General features: G+C 45.7%; 1 protein-coding gene across 5 annotated transcripts in view; it reads left to right on the forward strand.

The window, feature by feature from the left end:
- Positions 1–20319, forward strand: part of NADK (NAD kinase) — a 52970-nt gene that overhangs the window by 25916 nt on the left and 6735 nt on the right. For 4 of the 5 annotated variants that reach the window (XM_081016180.1, XM_081016179.1, XM_081016178.1 and 1 more), the window contains 8 exons: positions 7734–7863; positions 10853–10961; positions 12040–12125; positions 14633–14735; positions 16258–16412; positions 18230–18329; positions 18973–19130; positions 19777–19859. In XM_081016180.1, the coding sequence (XP_080872306.1) occupies positions 7734–7863; positions 10853–10961; positions 12040–12125; positions 14633–14735; positions 16258–16412; positions 18230–18329; positions 18973–19130; positions 19777–19859 (924 nt within the window). Of the gene's footprint in view, positions 1–1039; positions 1574–7733; positions 7864–10852; positions 10962–12039; positions 12126–14632; positions 14736–16257; positions 16413–18229; positions 18330–18972; positions 19131–19776; positions 19860–20319 lie in introns of those variants that run through there. The other variant, XM_081016182.1, reaches the window with a different exon arrangement.

The raw sequence follows: 20319 nt of genomic DNA on the forward strand, positions 1-20319 counted from the left end.
TTATTTACTTTTTTAATGTGTTGTAAACTACTTTGAGATTTTTTCTTTAAAATGAAAAGCTGTAGAAATGAAATTAATAATAATAATAATAATTAATTGCAAAAAACAGCACCCAGACATTCCACTGTGGCGACCGTAACCTAGGTTTAATTTGCCATTTGGCGATTAAATTAGATATCTGAGATTCTAACACTGCTAGAAGGTCCCAGTTTCAATCCCCAGCATCCCCAGGTAGGGCTGGGGGGGAATACCTGGAACCCTGAAGAACTGCTGCCAGCCAGTGTAGGCAATACTGAGACAGACGTTCCAATAGCCTGACTTTGTATAAGGCAGCTTCCTGTGGCTTCTCTCTCTTGCTCCCTCCATTCCTCTCTTGCCCACCTGCCAATTTTAGCACACAAGGGAGTGAAGGGAAGAGGTTTGCTGACTGGCAGGTGAGTGGACAAATAACTTGTCCCGTGCAGATGAGACCTAACAAATCACCTGCTCTCTGTTTATCACATCCCTGCAGAGAGTATCTTGCAAGCACACTCCTCTTCTGTTGCACCCCGTGAGGATTCAGTCTGCCTCCTACGGCTTGGGAGCCGAAGGGTTAAGGGATGATTGCCACTTACTCAACTTTGGACTTACATCATGCATTTTTATCACCAGATTCTGGCAGCTGAGCAGCCGCTGCTGCTGCTCCTCCCTCTGGGGCGAGCAGGGATATAATGACAGCATGTGTTGAGATTAGTCCAGCCCAGAGGCTTTCCAGGAGGCACTTAGAGCTCTTTAATTGCCCAGACAGACAGCAGATCGTAACCCCAGCAGTCTAGAATAGCCTTCAAGCTAGGGAGCCGCTTTGCCAGGCAAGAAGGGAGAAGGCAGCTGAGCTTTTAAAATTCTACCGGGAGATCTTCATCCTTCTTCAGAACTTGCCTTTTTTTTTTAATACATGTAGCTTCAAAAAATTTTTTTATTCCCCACCCCCTGCGCGCGCGCACACACACACACACACACACACAATTTGAAAGCTCTCTCTCCTGTTGCCTTTTAATAAGAGGAATTTAACAAAATCCAAGATTAAACTTGCAGTGGCTTCCCAAGTGTTGCATGAAGGCACACTAAGCCGTCTGGTGTTGATTAAACCTCTTTTGTGGGGTTTTCTTTCTCCCCCCTTTTTTCGGTAAGCTGTTGTTTTGCAGACTGACCTGGCGGAAAAAAATTGAACATTTAACAAATACGCTAAGTTTTTGCTGCTCCTTTTTCTAATCTGGTATTTTTCAGGATCCTTTTGTTTAAGCAACTTTTAGCCTCCTTTTTATGGGGAACTGCTTCTTTATGAAATGGCAAGGCTGGTTTGGTTTGGTTTGGTTTCTTTTTGACCAAAGCAATCTGAAAACAGAGGCTATCTGAACTTGGCGGGCGTGATGGTTTTTGCAAGGTAGTAGTTCGGCTCCAAAAGATTATTTCAAGGCTTCTTTTTCTGCTGTTGAGTCTTGCTGTGGGTTTCTCTCTGACTTGTGCAAAGAAAAGCAATGAAGATATTTCAGCGTATTAACGATCGCTCCTTTGGAAGCTCCGCTTGGAAGTGGTGAGTAGACCGGGGGGAAAGAGGCTTTATCCACCTTTCATGTTATGAGCCAAACCTTCGGTTAGTTTCAATGGTGGCTTGGATTTCTTTAAGTGGGGCATGGAGCTATGTCCAGTGCTATTCAGAGTAGACCCAATGAATGGACGGGCCCATTCATTTCAGTTAACTTAAGTAAGGTTTCATTGGATGCAACCCATAGTCGCCGCAGAGCTGATACGTAGCTCTACAAACTGATCCAGATAGGTTGAGCAGATTGTGTTGAAATCCTTTATGCTTTTCCTGGTCCCCCAGGTATGAGGAAGGGGTGGTTTTCTCGTCTGAAACCCACTTTACGGCAGCAATGCAAGTTCCTGGCACGGCAAACTGAACTCTGCCGTGGGAATCTCCCTTTCCTTAGGGCGTTCTTGTTCTCACCCCGGCCAATAAAAAATCAGTCACCAAAGGACTCCTTCCTTCAGTTTCTTCCTCTTTTTTGTACACAATAGTTTTCTTTTTAGATGTCTTCATGTGCGTTCCCTCCACCCACCCAACCCTTCATCAGGGCTATTCTGCGGTCTGCCTGGCATTCTGCATTTTGCCCAAGAGTGGGGTATCCAGCAACGTGGGGAAGAAACTGTGTAGAGAATAAAAGAATAACATCAACTCGTTCCACATTCTGGATTCAAGACAGAGTTGGCTGGGGTTGTGGTAGTGGTGGGAATTTGCCCCTTTTGTATCCTTAGCTCTTCCTCTGGGGAAAGGTGGGCTAACAGGTGTCCCTCCAGATGATGATGATGATGATGAAGAGCAGCACTGGGTAGCTCAGTTGGTTAGAGCTTCGTGCTGATTACTCCAAGGTTGCAGGGTCAATCCCTGTATGGAACAGCTGAATATTCCTGCACTGCAGGGAGTTGGACTCGATGATCCTCAGGGACCCTTCTAGCTCTACATTTCTATGATTCTAAGAAGATGGTGATAACCATTTATTATCGGCTCTTCATGCTGAGGTCTCAGGGCAGATCACAACAATTAAAACACAACATCAATATCGAAACAGAATATTGGACTGCAGCACCCATCATTCCTGACCGTAAAGCATACTGGCTGGGTCTGATGCGGAGGCTGGGAGTCCAATGTTATCTAGAAGCCTACAGGTTTCCCATCCCCTGAGCTCGGAGCTTAAGAGCGGCAGTCTCACAGCAAACCTTGTGTCACGGTGAGGTTAAAACAGTCTGCCTAAGGCCACCTAAGGTAAGGGTTTTTGCAGGGCGAGAGCTGGTGGCGGATAGGAATCCACCCAGTTTTTCTGCACAGAAGGCCAAGGACGTCTGGCTTCTGTGACGGTGCAGGGTTGCCTAGGTTGACTCCCGCTGTGCTCGGTCTCCGAGGTCGGAGACAGGAGTTGTTTCTGAATATCAGTTGCTGGAAACCACAAGAGGGGAGAGAAGTCTTGTGCTCGGGTGCTACTTGCGGGTTTCCAACAATGGGCATCTGGTTAGCCACTGTCAGAATAGGATGCATGGGCCATTGGCATGAGCCAGCAGGATATTCTTATGTTATGTTCCTGTTATTTTTTAACAGCGTTGCTCTTCTCAGAACAAATAAGAGTTTCTTATAATTAACTATTAACCACAAATTTAGATACTTCTGCAAAATCAAAGTAGTGTAACAGTGGTTTTTGAAAGGAACAATACCGGAATTGAAGCAAGTTCCTATACATTTCACCAATGTTCAGTAATGTCTCTAGAAATCTACATGATTCACTGAACCACTACTTCCCGGAGGCTTTCCTCTTGCAACAGCAGGGTCAGTTGGCAGTTTTGGGTTTTGTTTTTATTTTTTAAAGGCAATGAAGCTGGAAATTAAGTAATAAAGACCATGTTCAGGGACCAATATACAACCAGTACAGGGATACGTGAGTGGACTTGTATGTATAAATTATGACGTTCAAGTCAGTTCTTGAGGTTCTTGGGTAAAGATGTCTGCGTATGCTGACCAGAGCTTTAAATATATGTCCTTCCACCCAAGTTTGTGATAAAATACTACTTATTATTGATTATAAAATCTTCCCACCCTTCCTCCGAGGAGCTCCCCTGTTTTTATTTTCACAGCATCTAGTGAGGTTGGTTAAGGGGAGAGATAGTGACTGGCCCACGATCATCTAGTAGGCTTTGAGATTGGCTGGGGATTTTGAACCCATGTCTCTAGCTCGCTAATACTCAAGAGAAATGCCAACTGATTGGAGGGCACCCCAGTCTACTGTAGAGAGCCCCCCTCTCCTAACATATTCTGGATTAAGGAGGTGGCTCTCCAGCAAAACGGAAGATCAAGACTCTTTGGCTTAAACCCTACACTAATCTGGTGCTCTCTGGATGTGTTGGACTCCAACTCCCACCAGCCCCAGTTAGCATGGCCAATGGATAGGGACAATGGAAGGTGAAGTCCAAAATTTCTGGAGAGAACCATATTGGCTGCCCCTGCTCTCAACTTAATGGATTGGATGGCTTTCCCCAGTGCCTCCGTTGCAAGCTTTTGTGGTCAAGACGTTTCCCCACCACTGTATGGTCTTGGAATTCTCACCCTCTGAAAGCTGGTGGGGCAAATATTAGGGTCTTTGAGATCTAGAAATGGGATAGTGCAGGGACTCCAACTCCCATCAGCCCCAGCTGGAGTGTCCACCGCTCAAGGATGATGGGAGCTGTAGTCTAGCAATGTCTGAAAGGCCAAAGGGCTCCATCCTTGAACTAGGCCATCACTTGCCTTTCCTGCCCCCAGCTACTGCCGTCACAGCTCTGCCTTCTTTTAAAGCAGAGATAAGGAACCTGTCACCCCCTGGATGTTACTGGACTCCAACCTCCATGAGCTCTGTCCATCATGGGATGATGGAAATCATGACCGGGCAATGTCCGGAGGGTCACAGCTTTCCGCATTCTTGGGATACTGTGTGTGGAGGCAAGTTCTGCCTTCCTCCAGTCTCTTTGGAAGGTGTTGTGGATAAAATGCAATCAAAAATTGCATGATCTTCAGAACAGCAGGACTGGAGGAAGACCTTATTTGCTTGAATAAGGAAATAACATTGGAGGCGCATATTATAGTGAGGGGAGAGAGATATACACACCAAGTATGTATCAGAGGATCGCCAAAGCATGTGCCATCAGGACACAACATCATTAAAGCTAAAAGTCAGGTCATTCGTTATTCAGATCTAGAAATCCCCCACGTTACTTTCTCATGCATGCACTCTTGGGTTGAGGCAACAGGCTAAAATGTTTTAAAATGTTTTAAACGGTTCTAATTTTGGTTCCTCTTGTTTTGTTTTTGTCGGGTTGTTGTTGGTTAAATGTTCAATTGAGGTTGGCAGTTATTTTAATTTGGGTATAACTGTAAGCTGTTTATTATTGTTGTTATTATTAATTTCTATTGATTTATTGGGTTGTTTGTTGCTCATATAGGATATTTTGGGGTTTTTTAATGTTTGATGCTTTGTTGTGTTTTTTATATATGCTATAAGCCACCCTGAATGGCTGGGGAAACCCAGCAAGATGGGCAGGATATGAATTAAAAGAATATGATTATATTATTATGGCACTCTTGCAAATTGCATATGGTGCTGGAGTGGTGCAGGAGAAACCCAAGCAGCTGTTTAAGAGCTGTCATATCCTTCTGGCTGCCGGTGACGCACCTTGAAATCCTAAGAACTGACTCCCTTCCCACCAAGCATGACCGAGATACCTTGACAGCACCTCTGGAATTGCATGATGCACCTACCTGCGGTGGCAAGCTTTGCTGCCCTAACAAAAGCCCAGCTCTTTAAAGATGGGGAAAGATGGGTGCGAGGAGGAGATTAGGGAAAACAAAGTCCAGAACAGCATTGGGACATCGGTTGATCTGAAGGTAGTTCAGATAGTTTGGCTGAGCTTAACTCCTTAAGCTTTGCTTGTTGAAGGAGCGCTTACTCTGATCCAACCAAGCAGGTCAGCATTTTGCCTGGGACAAGTAATGCCCCCCCTTTTCTACAGCTTGTTACACACCAGGCAGCTCAGGTTGTCGAGTGACACGTTGGCATTTGTGCAGAGGGGGCCTGCAGTGGTGTCTGCAAGATATAAGGGTACCAAGACTAAGTGTAAGGTAAAGGGATCCCTGACCATTAGGTCCAGTCGTGGCCGACTCTGGGGTTGCGGCGCTCATCTCGCTTTATTGGCCGAGGGAGCCGGCGTACAGCTTCCGGGTCATGTGGCCAGCATGACGAAGCCACTTCTGGCGAACCAGAGCAGCGCACGGAAACGGCGTTTACCTTCCCGCCGGAGCGGTACCTATTTATCTACTTGCACTTTGACATGCTTTCGAATTGCTAGCTTGGCAGGAACAGGGACCGAGCAACAGGAGCTCACCCCGTCGCAGGGATTCGAACCACCAACCTTCTGATCGGCAAGTCCTAAGCTCTGTGGTTTAACCCACAGCGCCACCTGCGTCCCAACTAAGTGTAGTACCTGCCAATTCCCTGTAATTATTATTAGCATTATATCTTATTAAATTTCTGTTCTGCGAGTTCTCCCCAAAGAAGCAAAGCAATGCAATTAAAAGCAAAAGCATTTTAAAAACACATCTGTGAAGCAGGCCTTGGGAGGTGGTGTTCTCATCTCAACCAGCACCCAGGTGTGGTGGTGAGGAGCAGCTTGAATCCTCTGCGTTGTGCAGAAGAATGTATAAACAGGCTTTTGAGCATCAGAAGTATGTTAACCCATGGTAGTACCTAAGCAAATAATATTTTGGACCACAAGTTTTAATGTTTGCATCTGAGCAACCGTAGCTTAGTGATTTCTGGACAGCTTTCTTTTAGTGTCCAAGAATAAGAAATGAAAGGTGGGTTGTACCCGGGGAACTTCAGCCAAAAGGGTGGGGCGAGGAGAGAAAATACACATTTCGTTCTTCAGTACTTACAGAAGAAGCTGCTCAATTGGACCATTAATCCATCTAGCTCAGTACTGCTTTCACATACTTGCACTTTCTCTGGGAGACCTACCTGGATAAGCCAGGAGCTGAACATACCTTCTGTATGCAAAGCAGATACACTATTACTGACCTACAGTCCTTTCCTTAAGACATAGGAACATAGAAGCTGCCTTCTACCGAGTCAGACCATTTGTTCATCCATTTGGTATTGTCTACACCAGTGTTTCCCAAATGTGGGTCTCCAGCTGTTTTTGGACTCCAACTCCCATCATCCCTAGCTAGCAGAACCAGTGGTCAGGGATGATGGGAATTGTAGTCCCAAAACAGCTGGAGACCAGCACACTGGTCTACCCTGACTGGCAGTGGCTCTGCAGGGCTTCAGGCAGGGAGCCTCTCAAAACCCTAGTGGGAAATTCCAGAGATTGAACCCAGGACTTTCTGCATACAAGGAAGATGCTCTACCATTTAGTTATGGCTGTTCCCTAACATTTCAAATAATATTTTAAAAATAATAATAATTGTCCAGTAGCACCCTAGAGACCAACTAAGTTGCATTCACACGAAAGCTTATACCAAGAACAAACTTAGTTGGTCTCTAAGGTGCTACTGGACAGGTTTTTTATATATTTTGACTGTGTCAGACCAACACAGCTACCTACCTGAATTTCAAATAATACTTAAATATGCCCTAATAGTTTTGAATTGCCTGTGCCACTACAAGGTCATTGGTCCAAAAAGTTTCTTTCTCTGCTTCTGCCTCTGAATCTTGAGCACAGAATTCAGGTATGAAGCCTTCTTCCCTTCCCAGAACGCAGCTCCCCGGGCTGAAGGTGTTTAAATGCTTCCCTTAAGTCCTCTGCACGTAGAGAAAGCAGCCTGTCAGGGAGAAGGCTATGCCAAACACTTCTTCAGCATCATGCTAGGGCTGCATGGGCGAGGGTCTTGTTTTCTTTTTGTAGATGATGAGGAGGAGTTGTGGCAGTGTTTTATCACATGCAACCAGGAATCGACAGGATGAATACCAGTTCCTGAGTCTCACAAAGGCTCTTCTTATGTTCTTACCGTCTTCCACCTGCAACCGAAGCAGCACACTCTAGGAAAAGCTTGCTGTCTCTCAGTCGTGCCAAATGCAGAGCCAAGTTGGCCGGTCGTTTTCTCGTGAGGAGTGCTAACGTGATTTGTCTCAGGAACTTCAACCTGTTTCTTTCCTGGCTTTGTGTTTTTGCAGGCACATTCAGGACCCAGCAAGCCAGCGGTTGACATGGAACAAACCTCCGAAGAGTGTCCTTGTTATAAAAAAAATCCGGGACGCCAGTCTCCTGCAGCCCTTCAAAGACCTCTGCATCTATCTCACAGAGGTAGGCTGGACTTCTCTGCCTTAGTGAGCTCAACCAGGATGGCCGAAGAATTTTAGTGGGGTGTGCTTTTTAAAGTGGGGTGTTCTTACGGGCTACAGAGATGTGTCTTGAAGCATGCTGACGGTGCTCAGGAAAGTTCATCCAGAGTCAGGGCTTCCACGACCTATATCTCAGGGGTGAGGAACCTGGGGCTCATGTTGTTGAACCCCAGCTCCCATCAGCCTTGGCTGGCTTGGCCAGTGATCAGGGGAAGCTTAAACCATTTCCAAAACCCATAACAAACCAACCTTGGCTGCAAATAAATGCCAAGAAGAGTTTGAGGTGGCCGGCATGTGCCATTTCTATCTATCCAAGAGGATTTCACCGGCATGAACTGTTTGTTTGGGTTTGGGGTTGTCAGAAGACTGCCTCACACATAGGAGCTTTTTCAGAGTTTCAAACTAAGTCCAGCTGAAAATTTGTATTGCTGTGATCTCCTTGGCAGGGATCACTTCGCTCCTTCACGAAACCAACCGCAGTTCCTATTGTCCCTTCAGGAGGAATCTCAGAGTGGTTAAACTGGTTTTTCCGTTGTGCTCTTGCCCATTCATGTCTTTCATCTGCTTTCGATGTTGTGGGAGAGCCTGGCAACCCTGATCTCCTCTCTCTCGTACTCAAATGGTCACTCTGCTGATGTGATTCCTCCTTACCTTTTGAAAGTTACTGCACCTGTTTTATTACTCACAGATAAAATAATATAAGGCAGCTCTCTGCGGTAAAGGGGAAAAGCCATAGCTCAGTGGTAGAGCAACACATGGTTTTGCATGTTGCACAAGGTCCATGTGCAGTCTAGGAAGGGTTGGGGTAAACTGTGTGAAGCCTGGGAAAGTCACTGCCAGTTACTCTGCTTTATTACTACATTTCCATCTGGCCTTTCTGCCTAGGAGCTCAAACTGGCCTACACACTTATATATGAAAAATAGTTGAAAGATGATTAACAGCGGCTACAAAGAAATAAGACCACATGTAACTCCTCCATGTCTGGATAGGCTTGCCTAAACAAAAATGTTTTAAGCAGGCTCTGAAAAGAATACAGTGAAGGTGTCTGCCTGGTGTCAATAGGCAAGGAGTTCCAAAGTGTAGGTAGAGTGGTTTTTATCTGAGATTATAAGATGCTTTGTAGGTGTCAGGGACTGGTCTGGATTGGAAGACTGGGGAATGCAATCGCAGGAAGATTTTGCAGATGACACCAAATTGGGAGGGGTGGCTAACACCCCAGAGGACAGGATCACACTTCAAAACGACCTTGACAGATTAGAGAACTGGGCCAAAACAAACAAGATGAATTTTAACAGGGAGAAATGTAAAGTATTGCACTTGGGCAAAAAAAATGAGAGGCACAAATACAAGATGGGGGACACCTGGCTTGAGAGCAGTACATGTGAAAAGGATCTAGGAGTCTTGGTTGACCACAAATTTGACATGAGCCAACAGTGTGACGCGGCAGCTAAAAAAGCCAATGCAATTCTGGGCTGCATCAATAGGAGTATAGCATCTAGATCAAGGGAAGTAATAGTGCCACTGTATTCTGCTCTGGTCAGACCTCACCTGGAGTACTGTGTCCAGTTCTGGGCACCACAGTTCAAGAAGGACATTGACAAACTGGAACGTGTCCAGAGGAGGGCAACCAAAATGGTCAAAGGCCTGGAAATGATGCCTTATGAGGAACGGCTAAGAGAGCTGGGCATGTTTAGCCTGGAGAAGAGGAGGTTAAGGGGTGATATGATAGCCATGTTCAAATATATAAAAGGATGTCACATAGAGGAGGGAGAAAGGTTGTTTTTTGCTGCTCCAGAGAAGCGGACACGGAGCAATGGATCCAAACTACAAGAAAGAAGATTCCACCTAAACATTAGGAAGAACTTCCTGACAGTAAGAGCTGTTCGACAGTGGAATTTGCTGCCAAGGAGTGTGGTGGAGTCTCCTTCTTTGGAGGTCTTTAAGCAGAGGCTTGACAACCATATGTCAGGAGTGCTCTGATGGTGTTTCCTGCTTGGCAGGGGGTTGGACTCGATGGCCCTTGTGGTCTCTTCCAACTCTATGATTCTATGATTCTATGAAGAGCAGCTCCTGCCCGGACACTGAGGTCCAGCGGCGAGGGCCTTCTGGCGGTTCCCTCGCTGCGAGAAGCCAAGTTACAGGGAACCAGGCAGAGGGCCTTCTTGGTAGTGGCGCCTGCCCTGTGGAACACCCTACCACCAGATTTCAAGGAAATAAACAACTACCTGACTTTTAGAAGACATCTAAAGGCAGCCCTGTTTAGGGAAGCTTTTAATGTTTAATAGGTTATTGCATTTTAGTGTTTTGTTGGAAGTCGCCCAGAGTGGCTGGGGAAACCGAGCCAGATGGGCAGGGTATAAATAATAAATTCTTATTCTTATTCTTATCCTTATTCTTACTAACAGAAGAGGAGGGGGAATATTCGGGGGGCCCTGCTTCCAGCGCTTCTAGAAGCAGAGAGACAGGCAGACACAGCTATGAGATAGTAGCTAAGCAACCAGAAGGGAGGGAGCAGCTGGGCGATACATCAATTGAGAGTGAGGGGGGGACCCCCTCCTTCTCCCCAAACCCGGAGGTCCAAGCATGTCAGAGAACAAAGGAGACGCGGAGGAAGAGGGACTTCTCTTTGGCGCGCTTCTTGCTGCGGAAGTGAAGAGGAGTCAGAGTAGGCAACTGATATCCTTGCGGAGGGTTGCCTGTTTGTGCTTGTAGCATAATGCTGAAATAAAAGGACTATAAATCTACCAAATGCTCATTAATTCTTATCGGTGAGCCAGCAGAAGGGAGAGGGGAACTCCCGTACTTGACAGTAGGAGAATTTCCTCAAAAAGTGGGGTATATTTTTAAAAATAAATACATATTAATGTCACTTGTTTCAAGAGGTCATGCTTCTATTTTTCACTCAGTGTTAAGATAGTTTTAATTTAATCTTTTCCTCCCCACCCTTCAGGTGAACAACATGATTGTCTACGTAGAAAAGAAAGTGTTGGAAGACCCAGCCATCATGAACGATGATAGTTTTGGACCAGTGAAGAAGAAATTTTGCACTTTCAGTGAAGGTAAATATATATATATATAGTGAGAGAGGTTGCATTTTGCATGTAACTGGAGCTAGAGATGCAGCAGAAATTTGGTTTGGTTTGCATTTTAATATACAAACTACCTAATGTACAGTTCCTGGAAAAATCTATGAACCGAAACACAGCTAACTGTGTCAAAATCCACTCTTCTCTGAATTTTGTGATAAGTTCTCCAGTCAAATGATGTGGTACAAGCATGCCTGTATCAGGCAAAGGTGTGCATAAACTCTATATATTAGTGAAAAGTGGTTTGTTTTTTTTGCTTAATAAACCACACTGCACACAAACCACATGCCAGAGCATGCACCGCCCAGCCTCTCCCATTTTTCCCCATTTCCTTGAGTAAGCTTTCTTGGGTTGCCAAGAAAGGGCTAGCATAGCACTGCCTCCAAGCCAGGGGTCATGGTTTGTTTCCTCCTAACAAAGCACAGTCAGTGCATCAGCAACAAGCCATGGTTTAAGCTCCACTAGCGACCGTGGTTTGTTAGGGCAGAACAACCCAGAATCCTGCATTTGGCTGCAATGCTAAGCTATTGCCTTCTTTGATTCTTTACCTGCTTGTACCAGGGGAAGAGCAAAGCAAGAGCACAGGAGCACAGGAAGCTTCATTATACCAAGTCCAGCCATTGGTCCATCTAGCTCAGTGTTGTCAACACTGGCTGGCAGCAGCTCTCCAGGATTTCAGACAGAATACATTCCCAGCCCAGCCTGGAGTTGCCATAGTTTGAACCTGGGACCTTTTGCATGCAAAGCTATGCCTCTGAGCTATCACCCTTCCATGACCTATAGCAATTGAGCTGGGTGCGCAGTATGGTTTATGAAGCTTGTAACTTTGACTTACTGCAACATGCAAATTCAGGCGCCGTGTCTGTTTCCTTAAAGAAGGAAGGCAAGAGCAGTCAGATAAGAGCCAGAATGAGCAGGTAAATGGGCTAAAGGAGGGTCAAGCGAAAAGCCACAATCTGTTTATACTGCTGTATTTCTGCCCTTTTAAACAGATAGGATTGGAATTTTTAAAAATTGTATTCTGTGTTTTCAAACCCTTTTTCTTTTTTAGACTACGATGATATCTCCAATCAGATAGACTTTATCATCTGCCTGGGAGGAGACGGGACCTTGCTTTATGCCTCTTCACTCTTCCCGGTGAGTTTATCTTCACCATCCTTCCCTTGCCTGCAATCTCTCTCTTATGAAGTCCACATGGGATGCTTCGTGATGGTTGCGTGTTCTTCCACAGGCCCTTAACACTAACTTTTGGCTCTTCCCCACTCAGTATTCACTTATGTGCCTCCCTTTCTGCCCTGCCTGTTTATAAGGGCTTGGTGTGGCTGTAGTTAAATATAAGTTGCTGCTTTTAAACGTGTCCTATTATTGTTATTGTTATTATTATTATTATTATTATTATTATTATTATTATTATTATTAAAAAGAGGGTGGGAGGACTAGAGCTGGGCCATATCTGGTTGTCAACATCGCAATATATCACCAGCTGAACATCACGATATATTGATATATCACAATGTCTGAAATAAGGATGGAACTATGTAGAGGCGAACAGTAGGGCTGGGCAATATCTGGCTTTCAACATTGGGATATATCACCAGCTAAACACTGTGATATACCAATACATCATGATGTCTGAAATAAGGACGGAGCTATGTAGATGCATTGGCTGGCTTCACGGTTTTTCTTGCGTTGTGTTTTTTTGCATAGCACACGCGCACACATAGCATGATTTGCGATAGGTTGTCAGGCCAAAAATTATGAAACTGCTATCACGATATGGACTTCAAACTGGTTTTTGGATGATATATTGACATATGACCCAGCCCTAGGGAGAGCCCTATGCAGAATTTAATACACACAGGCTTGTTGACAGCCTGGTGTTGAGTATAGACTGCCCAAGATTCCCCCCCCCCCCCGCCTTTGTTTCCCTCCTTTCCCCCAGAACTTGGACTCAAGGCAGCTCACAAATATTAAAACCAGCACAGATAAAACAGAGAGAGCTAAGAGCATATAAAAATAGTAATTTTAAAGTGATTAAACTCGGAATAGAATTAAAACGAGGTGAAAATAAATCTATTAAAATGCAGATTGTTTTTTAAAAAGCACGGCACTATTACAACCACTTTCCTTAAAAGCTGTCACTTCCCCAAAGCCTCCTGGAATAGAACAGCCTCCACCTGTCAGTGGAAGGACAAAGAGGGAGCCACTACAGCCTCTCTAGGGAGTTCTAGAGTCTGGGGCAGCCATGGGGCAGCTCCTGCGTCTCACTCAAACGTGCCTGCAAAGGTGGCAGGACTGAGAAAAAGGCTGCCACAGCTATACAGTGAAGCTCCACCAACTTTGGTTCTCCTTTTAGTCCAAGAGTCACCCAACATTTGTAGGTCCATTAGGATTTTTGAGTGGGAGCTGTGCCCTCGCTGATCACTTCTCCTCCCACCCCACCAAGGGAGAGGCAGAAAGAGAGAGATAAAAGGCAGAGTTTGCTTCTCCAAGGCATCTGTGCAAAACTCTGATCCGGTAGAATTAATCTGAGCCTCGATGAAGCCCAAAGAGCTGGAAGAGGAAACCAGAAAGTGCCACTTCTCAAACTTCCTCCTTCAGCACTATGTACTTTCCGAGGGAGAAGAAGGTAGCCGCCTTTGCTGCCGCATGACCAAGAGGGTAGAAAGGGGAAATCACCAAAGGAAAGTTTGAAAGATTATTGGAGGTTAGATACTCAGGAACAGATTTTAGATGAAGATTGGGAAAGAATCTTTCGACAACCACCCTTTGTTGCGACCTCTAGGATAATCCTGGAACAGGGGTTGAAGCTGGTACAAAAATGGTGTTATACACCAGTAAGGTTATATCATATTACAAAATCTGGAAGTAAGAATTGCTGGAGGAAATGTGGAGTGATGGGAACATACAGTCATATGTGGTGGGATTGTCCGTTAGTTAATGAATTTTGGAAACAGATTGGTATAGAAATATCGGGAATTGTGGTAAGGAACGTGGAAATAACTGAATTAATGGTTCTTATTACCCTGAGTAGTATCGAGTTAAAAACAAAAGAGGAATGCAAATGGGTAAAATTGATGGTAATTGCAGCCAGACAGGTTATAGCGAGTAATTGGCAAAATGCAGAAGAGCTAGGGGTGAGCCGATGGCGGAAAAAACTGAATAATATTATAAATTTGGAATACCTAACTGTGAAGATACATAGAATGAAAGGGTTTAAGGTCAGTGAGAAAGAGGAGGATTGGTTTGAGAAGATATTGAATTATTTGAGTAGGTTTGAACAATTTAGGGCAATTAAAATGTTAAAAGTTTAATAAACCTGGTGGAAGGAGGAGTGTTAAGGTATATAGAAGTGTACATATAGTTAATTTGAATATGTTATTACTGAATATTATTGAATATGTATATTATTGAATATTGTATACCCAATGTATCAGCCGTCTGGGGGTGGTTTCACTGTTTGTGTTTTGGTGGTTGGTAAAAATAAAATATATATTTTGGGCATCCACATTTTTGGCACGGAACTGTTAAAAGCGGAATGTGTTGAAACCGTTAAAAGCTTTGGCTCCTGAACGCCAAGACCAAGGGCAGTTTGTGCCGCTTCTGAATGCTCTCCTCTTCCCCCCCCCCCTTTTCCCCTCCAGGGCAGCGTACCTCCCGTGATGGCTTTCCACCTGGGTTCCCTGGGATTCCTTACCCCGTTCAATTTCGAGAACTTTCAGTCCCAAGTGACTCAAGTTATTGAAGGTAAGGGTTTGTGCTGAGCCGGTCACTTGCGCTGCTTATGCAGAAGTAATGCTGACAGCATTTTTATTAAAAAACCCACAAATCTATAGTTTAGAAACCTCTGCTGCTTTGTGGGGTATCTTCGGGAGAAGAAAAGGCTCAGAAGTAAACACTATACAGATCAGCAGTTGAGTCCTAAGGCGGTTGGATGGTACCTTGTAGGTCTCCTTCTGGCAACTCCTGCAGCCCAGCTGGTGCCAAACGTATTGCTCTGCTTTCCTTTGGACCACATCAGTGAGGCTGAGAGAGGGTTATTGTCATCTGCACAGCCCAGGACCTCTATACACACTGCCTAGGCTTGCGCCCCCAGGGAGGTCACTTCAGTGCAGCAGTTTCTTCATCCCTAGAGGTGCACTGCATTGTCTTTTGAGCAGACGGGTGCCTACAAAGTTTATTAGGGTTGTTGCAATCAATCAGTACCTCCCTGATGAGATTGGGTACACTTGACAGCGCCAGGCTAGTGCTCCCAAATGCAGCCAATCCCTGCTGCAAACTCTTAAGACTAGGGATGTGGGAGGGAGTTAGCAGCTTTGCATGCAGAAGATCCCAGGTTTGATCCCTGGCATCTCCAGGTATGACTAAGAAAGACCCTCACCTGAAATTCCAGAGTGTGGCGCTGTGGGTTAAACCACAGAGCCTAGGACTTGCCGATCAGAAGGTCGGCGGTTCAAATCCTTGCAACGGGGTGAGCTCCCGTTGCTCAGTCCCAGCTCCTGCCAACCTAGCAGTTCGAAAGCACGTCAAAGTGCAAGTAGATAAATAGGTACCGCTCCGGTGGGAAGGTAAATGGCGTTTCCGTGCGCTGCTCTGGTTTGCCAGAAGCGGCTTAGTCATGCTGGCCACATGACCCGGAAGCTGTACGCCGGCTCCCTCGGCCAATAAAGCGAGATGAGTGTCGCAACCCCAGAGTTGGTCACGACTGGACCTAATGGTCAGGGGTCTCTTTACCTTTATTTCTGGTATTAGTATAGACAAGAGGTGAGGAGCCTTTTTTCAGCCTGAGAGCTGCATTCTCTTCTGGGGAGGCCTGATGACATTGGTGGGCAGAGCCAGAGGCAAAAGTGGATGGAGCAATGGATGCAAAATACCTTTGCATGATAGGCTTGGTTTGACATACCATCTCGCTCCCCTCTAGCCTCCTTTCCTGGCCTGGGGAGAGTCCCAAGGGCCAGATAGAGAGGCATGGAGGGCAATATTTGGCTCCTGAGCCTGAGGTTCCCCACCCCTGGTGTAGACAATACTGAGCTTGATGTCAGGGCTTGAACCTGGGGCCATCTGCAGCTTTCCCCTGGATTTTCTGGGCTTCACAGCCCTTTGGCCTTTATATGTTTATTGTAGCAAATATATTTTTATTATACAGATAAGTCTCTGGGGTTGGTAGGGACTATGCTTACTGTATCTCCTAAACTGATCCCATGTTGGTAGGTCTTTTTATGTCCTTTTACTTAGAAAGGTGTGGTTTTTCACCCTCCACCCACCACAGGCAATGCAGCGCTTGTTCTCCGGAGCAGGCTCAGAGTGAAAGTGCTCAAGGAGCACAAGGAGAAGAAGGCAATGATTCAAAACGGGATCGAAGAGAATGGGCTGATTTCTCCGAGCCTAGAGAAGGAACTGTTCAAGCAAGCCACTCAATATCAGGTTCGTGCATTTGGTGGGCGAGGTTTGCTTTTCTTCCAGGAGCAGCAGCAGCAACAACAACAATGAAGTTAATCTTAGTGAGTTACTGAATTTATATCCCATCCCTTCCTCCCGAAGGAGCCCAGGGCGTCAAACAGATCCACTGTTTAAAAAAAACAAAGCAATAGCATTCTAAAACAGTTAAGCGTTATAAGGGCAATGACGGTGAAAAACATTCCAAAAACAGTTACAGTCAGAAGCATTATTCCATCCGGTGTTCTGGATCCGGGAATGGTATGCTTCAGCCGCCCAATGCCTCACTGGAGAGGGAAGTTTTCCTCCTGAAAGTTAATAATGATGGAGACAGGCACAGCTCACTGTGGAGCTCATTCCACAACCAGGAGCCACCACCGAAAAGGCCCTGCAAGGGGGTCAATGCCAACCAGGAAGCCCCTAATGGGACTGCCAAGTCCTCACCACAGTGATGGTTTTGGTAATATAGTTATGAGCATGACAATATAATATTGATGATGATATTAATAATGGTAATGTAATAATACATTTAATATATTACATTTATGATTCGCTTCCCGTGAAGCATCTTGAAGTGTCTTTGTAGATAGAGAAAGCCAGCATAACGTAGTGGTCAGTGTTGGACTATGACCTGGGAGACCAGAGTTCAAATCCCTACTCAGCCATGAAGCTAACTGGGTGTGACCTCAGGGCCAGTTCACTGGGTCTCAGCATCTAACCTACCTCAGAGGATTGTAGTAAGGATAAAATAGGGAGAAGGGCAACTTGAGCTCTTTGAAGGAAAGGTGGGATATAAATGGAAAAAGAATTAAAAATGGGTCAAGGGTTTCTGGCCCTCAGGCCCACCAGACTTCCCTGTTTGTCCCACAAGGCCACTTTGGGCAAGCCATGCCCACTGTACACCTGATGTCATGTGTGTGGCAGATAAGAGCAGAGCTTCAAATGAATAATCAGGAACTTAAAGTGAGCTGTTGATGGTTCTTTCATTGAAACAAGGTGTGTTTCCATCTTCCATCAGCTGATGGGCTGTGAGATCACCTTTTGGGGGGAGGGTTTCCATTGAAACCATTGTTAAAGTGAAGGGGAGGAGTTCCATTTTAGCAGTGGTTTCCATGGGAACCGCTTCTCTCTTCTAGCATTGCTCTTTGAACATTGGAAAACTGGAAATGTATAGAGCAGTGTGGGGCTGTTTGAAAGCCCTTTTGCAAACAGTCCCACACTGATCTTAGAACCACCAGTTTTCAGAGAGTTAAAGAGCAGTATAGGGCTGGTTGCTATTATTTATTTTTATATTTGTGGTTTGTTTTTTTTAAAAAACCAAGCACTTTTGGAAAGTGAAATCGGGGGGGGGGGGGGATAGTCCACCAGACTTTTTGGATTACAACTCCAAATGTCGCTGGCTGGCCCATTAAAAAACATTTAAGGCTTTCTTTCTGCATGCTAAAAATCGGTCATAAAGTCATAAAGCCAGAGCCTTATAAACCCTGTAGAAACACAACAGATTTTACTACTTCCACACAAACACAATACAGTAGATCTTAAAACAGAATGACTCTGGTTCAGAGTTCTAGTCAGCGTCATCAAATATTTAACCTCTTTCGAAACAAACAAACAAAAATGGTGTATCTGAAGAAGTGTGCATGCACACAAAAGCTCATACCAATAACAAACTTAGTTGGTCTCTAAGGTGCTACTGGAAGGAATCCCCCCCCCCCCCGACTACGGCAGACCAACACGGCTACCTACCTGTAACTTAACCTCTTTCGTAACTGTTCCGTTCCATCATCTGCATTTCCTGTCGGCAGGTCCTGAATGAAGTTGTGGTGGACCGGGGCCCTTCCTCATATCTTTCCAACGTGGACGTCTTTCTAGATGGGCACCTTATCACCACAGTCCAAGGAGATGGTAAGCACGTTTTCTGTTTGCCAGAGAGCAGAGTGGGCCCCCTGCCTCCTTTGGGGGCTGGAGAGCATTTTCTTTGCATGCCTGGCATCTCGAGATGGGACTGAAACCCCTCAGGAGCTGCTGCCAGTCAGTGTTGGCAGTTGTTAGCTAGATGGAGTCTGTCTCAGGATAAGGGCACTTCCTATGCTAAGGCGCCTTCCTGTACCCCTTAAGAGCATTCATAGCTGAGCTCTGTTTAGGTCCTTAAATGGTTTGCCCCCAAGCTGTTTACTGGAGCGGCTGCACCCTTACAATTATCCTGCCTGCACTTCTAAGATCTGCCTGCCCCTAGGTAGGTAAGGTTGGTTGGCAAGTTCCACTTCCCTTCCCTTCCCTTCCATTGCACCTGCATCAAATTCCTACATGGGAGGCTTCTCAGAAGGCCCCATGGCCTTGCAGGCAGGACGTCCATTAGCTGGGTGGTTGAACTGCCTCTGCCCCACTCCCCAGCTCTTAATAGACTGTTGTTTTTAACTGCTTTGAATGGGTGAGTGTCCCAACAATATTGGTTGCACAGTCCTGTTGAAAGGGATGTTCCCAGTCCTAAGCCTATAAAGAACAGGCGAGGCTATAATTGTGACTTGCGCTTGCTCTTTCCGCTCAGGTGTCATCGTCTCCACACCCACGGGCAGCACGGCGTACGCCGCTGCTGCAGGCGCTTCAATGATCCACCCGAATGTCCCTGCCATCATGATCACCCCAATCTGCCCACACTCGCTCTCTTTCCGGCCCATTGTCGTTCCTGCTGGGGTGGAGCTGAAGGTGGGTCCTTAATCAGTTTCCTTTCCCTCTCCAAATTCTGCTAGTCGCTGCGAGATCTCCCCCCCTGAGAATTGTCGCCTGAGCTTGCCTTTTTTTTCCTCCTTCTCCCTCCCAGTCCTTTGTTCCTTTTGTGTCGTGTCTCTTAGACTGAAAAGCGGGAGGGATAAAAATGCCTAACGATTAATGAATTAGAAAGCTTTCCCGCCCACCAAACAAACAAGCTTTAAGCTGCCTGTTATGTAACCAAACAAAACATCGGTATAAAATCCAGCTCTCTCTCACACACCCGCCTTCCCTCCTGGCAGCCAGAGAGGTTATTGCTTTCTTAAGCAATGTGCCAAAACATGTTTAAACCCTACTGAAAGGTCAGATTCTGCTGAAGCAGTTTGCTGCTTTGTTTGAAAGGCGGTATGGAAAAATCAGGTTGCCTTCCCCTGGGCTCGGCCTTCTGCCTCCACTGTTGGAGGTGCCACTTGCTGGCAATTTCAAGTGGGGAGAGTTGCTGTTCCACCCAGATTGTGCTGGCCGGCTTCTCATGGGCAATCTGGCTGGTCCCTGTGAGAACAGGCCTATTGGCCTGATCCAGCAGACAGAAATCTAAAAAATTTAGATCCCGGAAATCAATGTGCTTTCCCCTTCTCCTCAGATCATGCTGTCTCCCGAAGCCAGGAATACAGCGTGGGTTTCCTTTGATGGGCGGAAGAGGCAGGAGATCTGCCACGGGGACAGGTGAGGATGCCCTTCTGAGTTCTCTGTGCCACTCTTCTGTCGCTAAATATATGAGGAAGAGCAGGAACGCCTGACTTGAGTCACGTCCACACCATGCATTTAAAGCACTCTTACACCACTTTAGCAGTCGTGGAGAATCCTTGGAACTGGAGTTTGCTATGGTGCTGGGAACTGTAGCTCTGTGAAATCTTCACCCTTAATAAACTAAAGTTCTCAGGATTCTTTGGCGTAGGGGGGAAGCCCTGACTATTAAAGTGGTGTGAGTGTGCCTTAAACGGTGTGGACGTGACTTCAGCAAACATTCTCATTCTTATTCTTCATATCATTTCTATAGCACTTAATATTTTTAAGGGGGGAAATCTCAGAGCGGCTTACAACTCATTCAAGCATCCAATAGAGCAGTCTGCAATAGAACATTACTGAAGAAAGTCAAATATAAAGTATACATTCAAAGCAACAT

The sequence above is a fragment of the Podarcis pityusensis genome (genome assembly GCF_964106645.2).
Source record: "Podarcis pityusensis genome assembly, chromosome: 8".
In the NCBI taxonomy this organism is placed as follows: Eukaryota; Metazoa; Chordata; class Lepidosauria; order Squamata; family Lacertidae; genus Podarcis; species Podarcis pityusensis.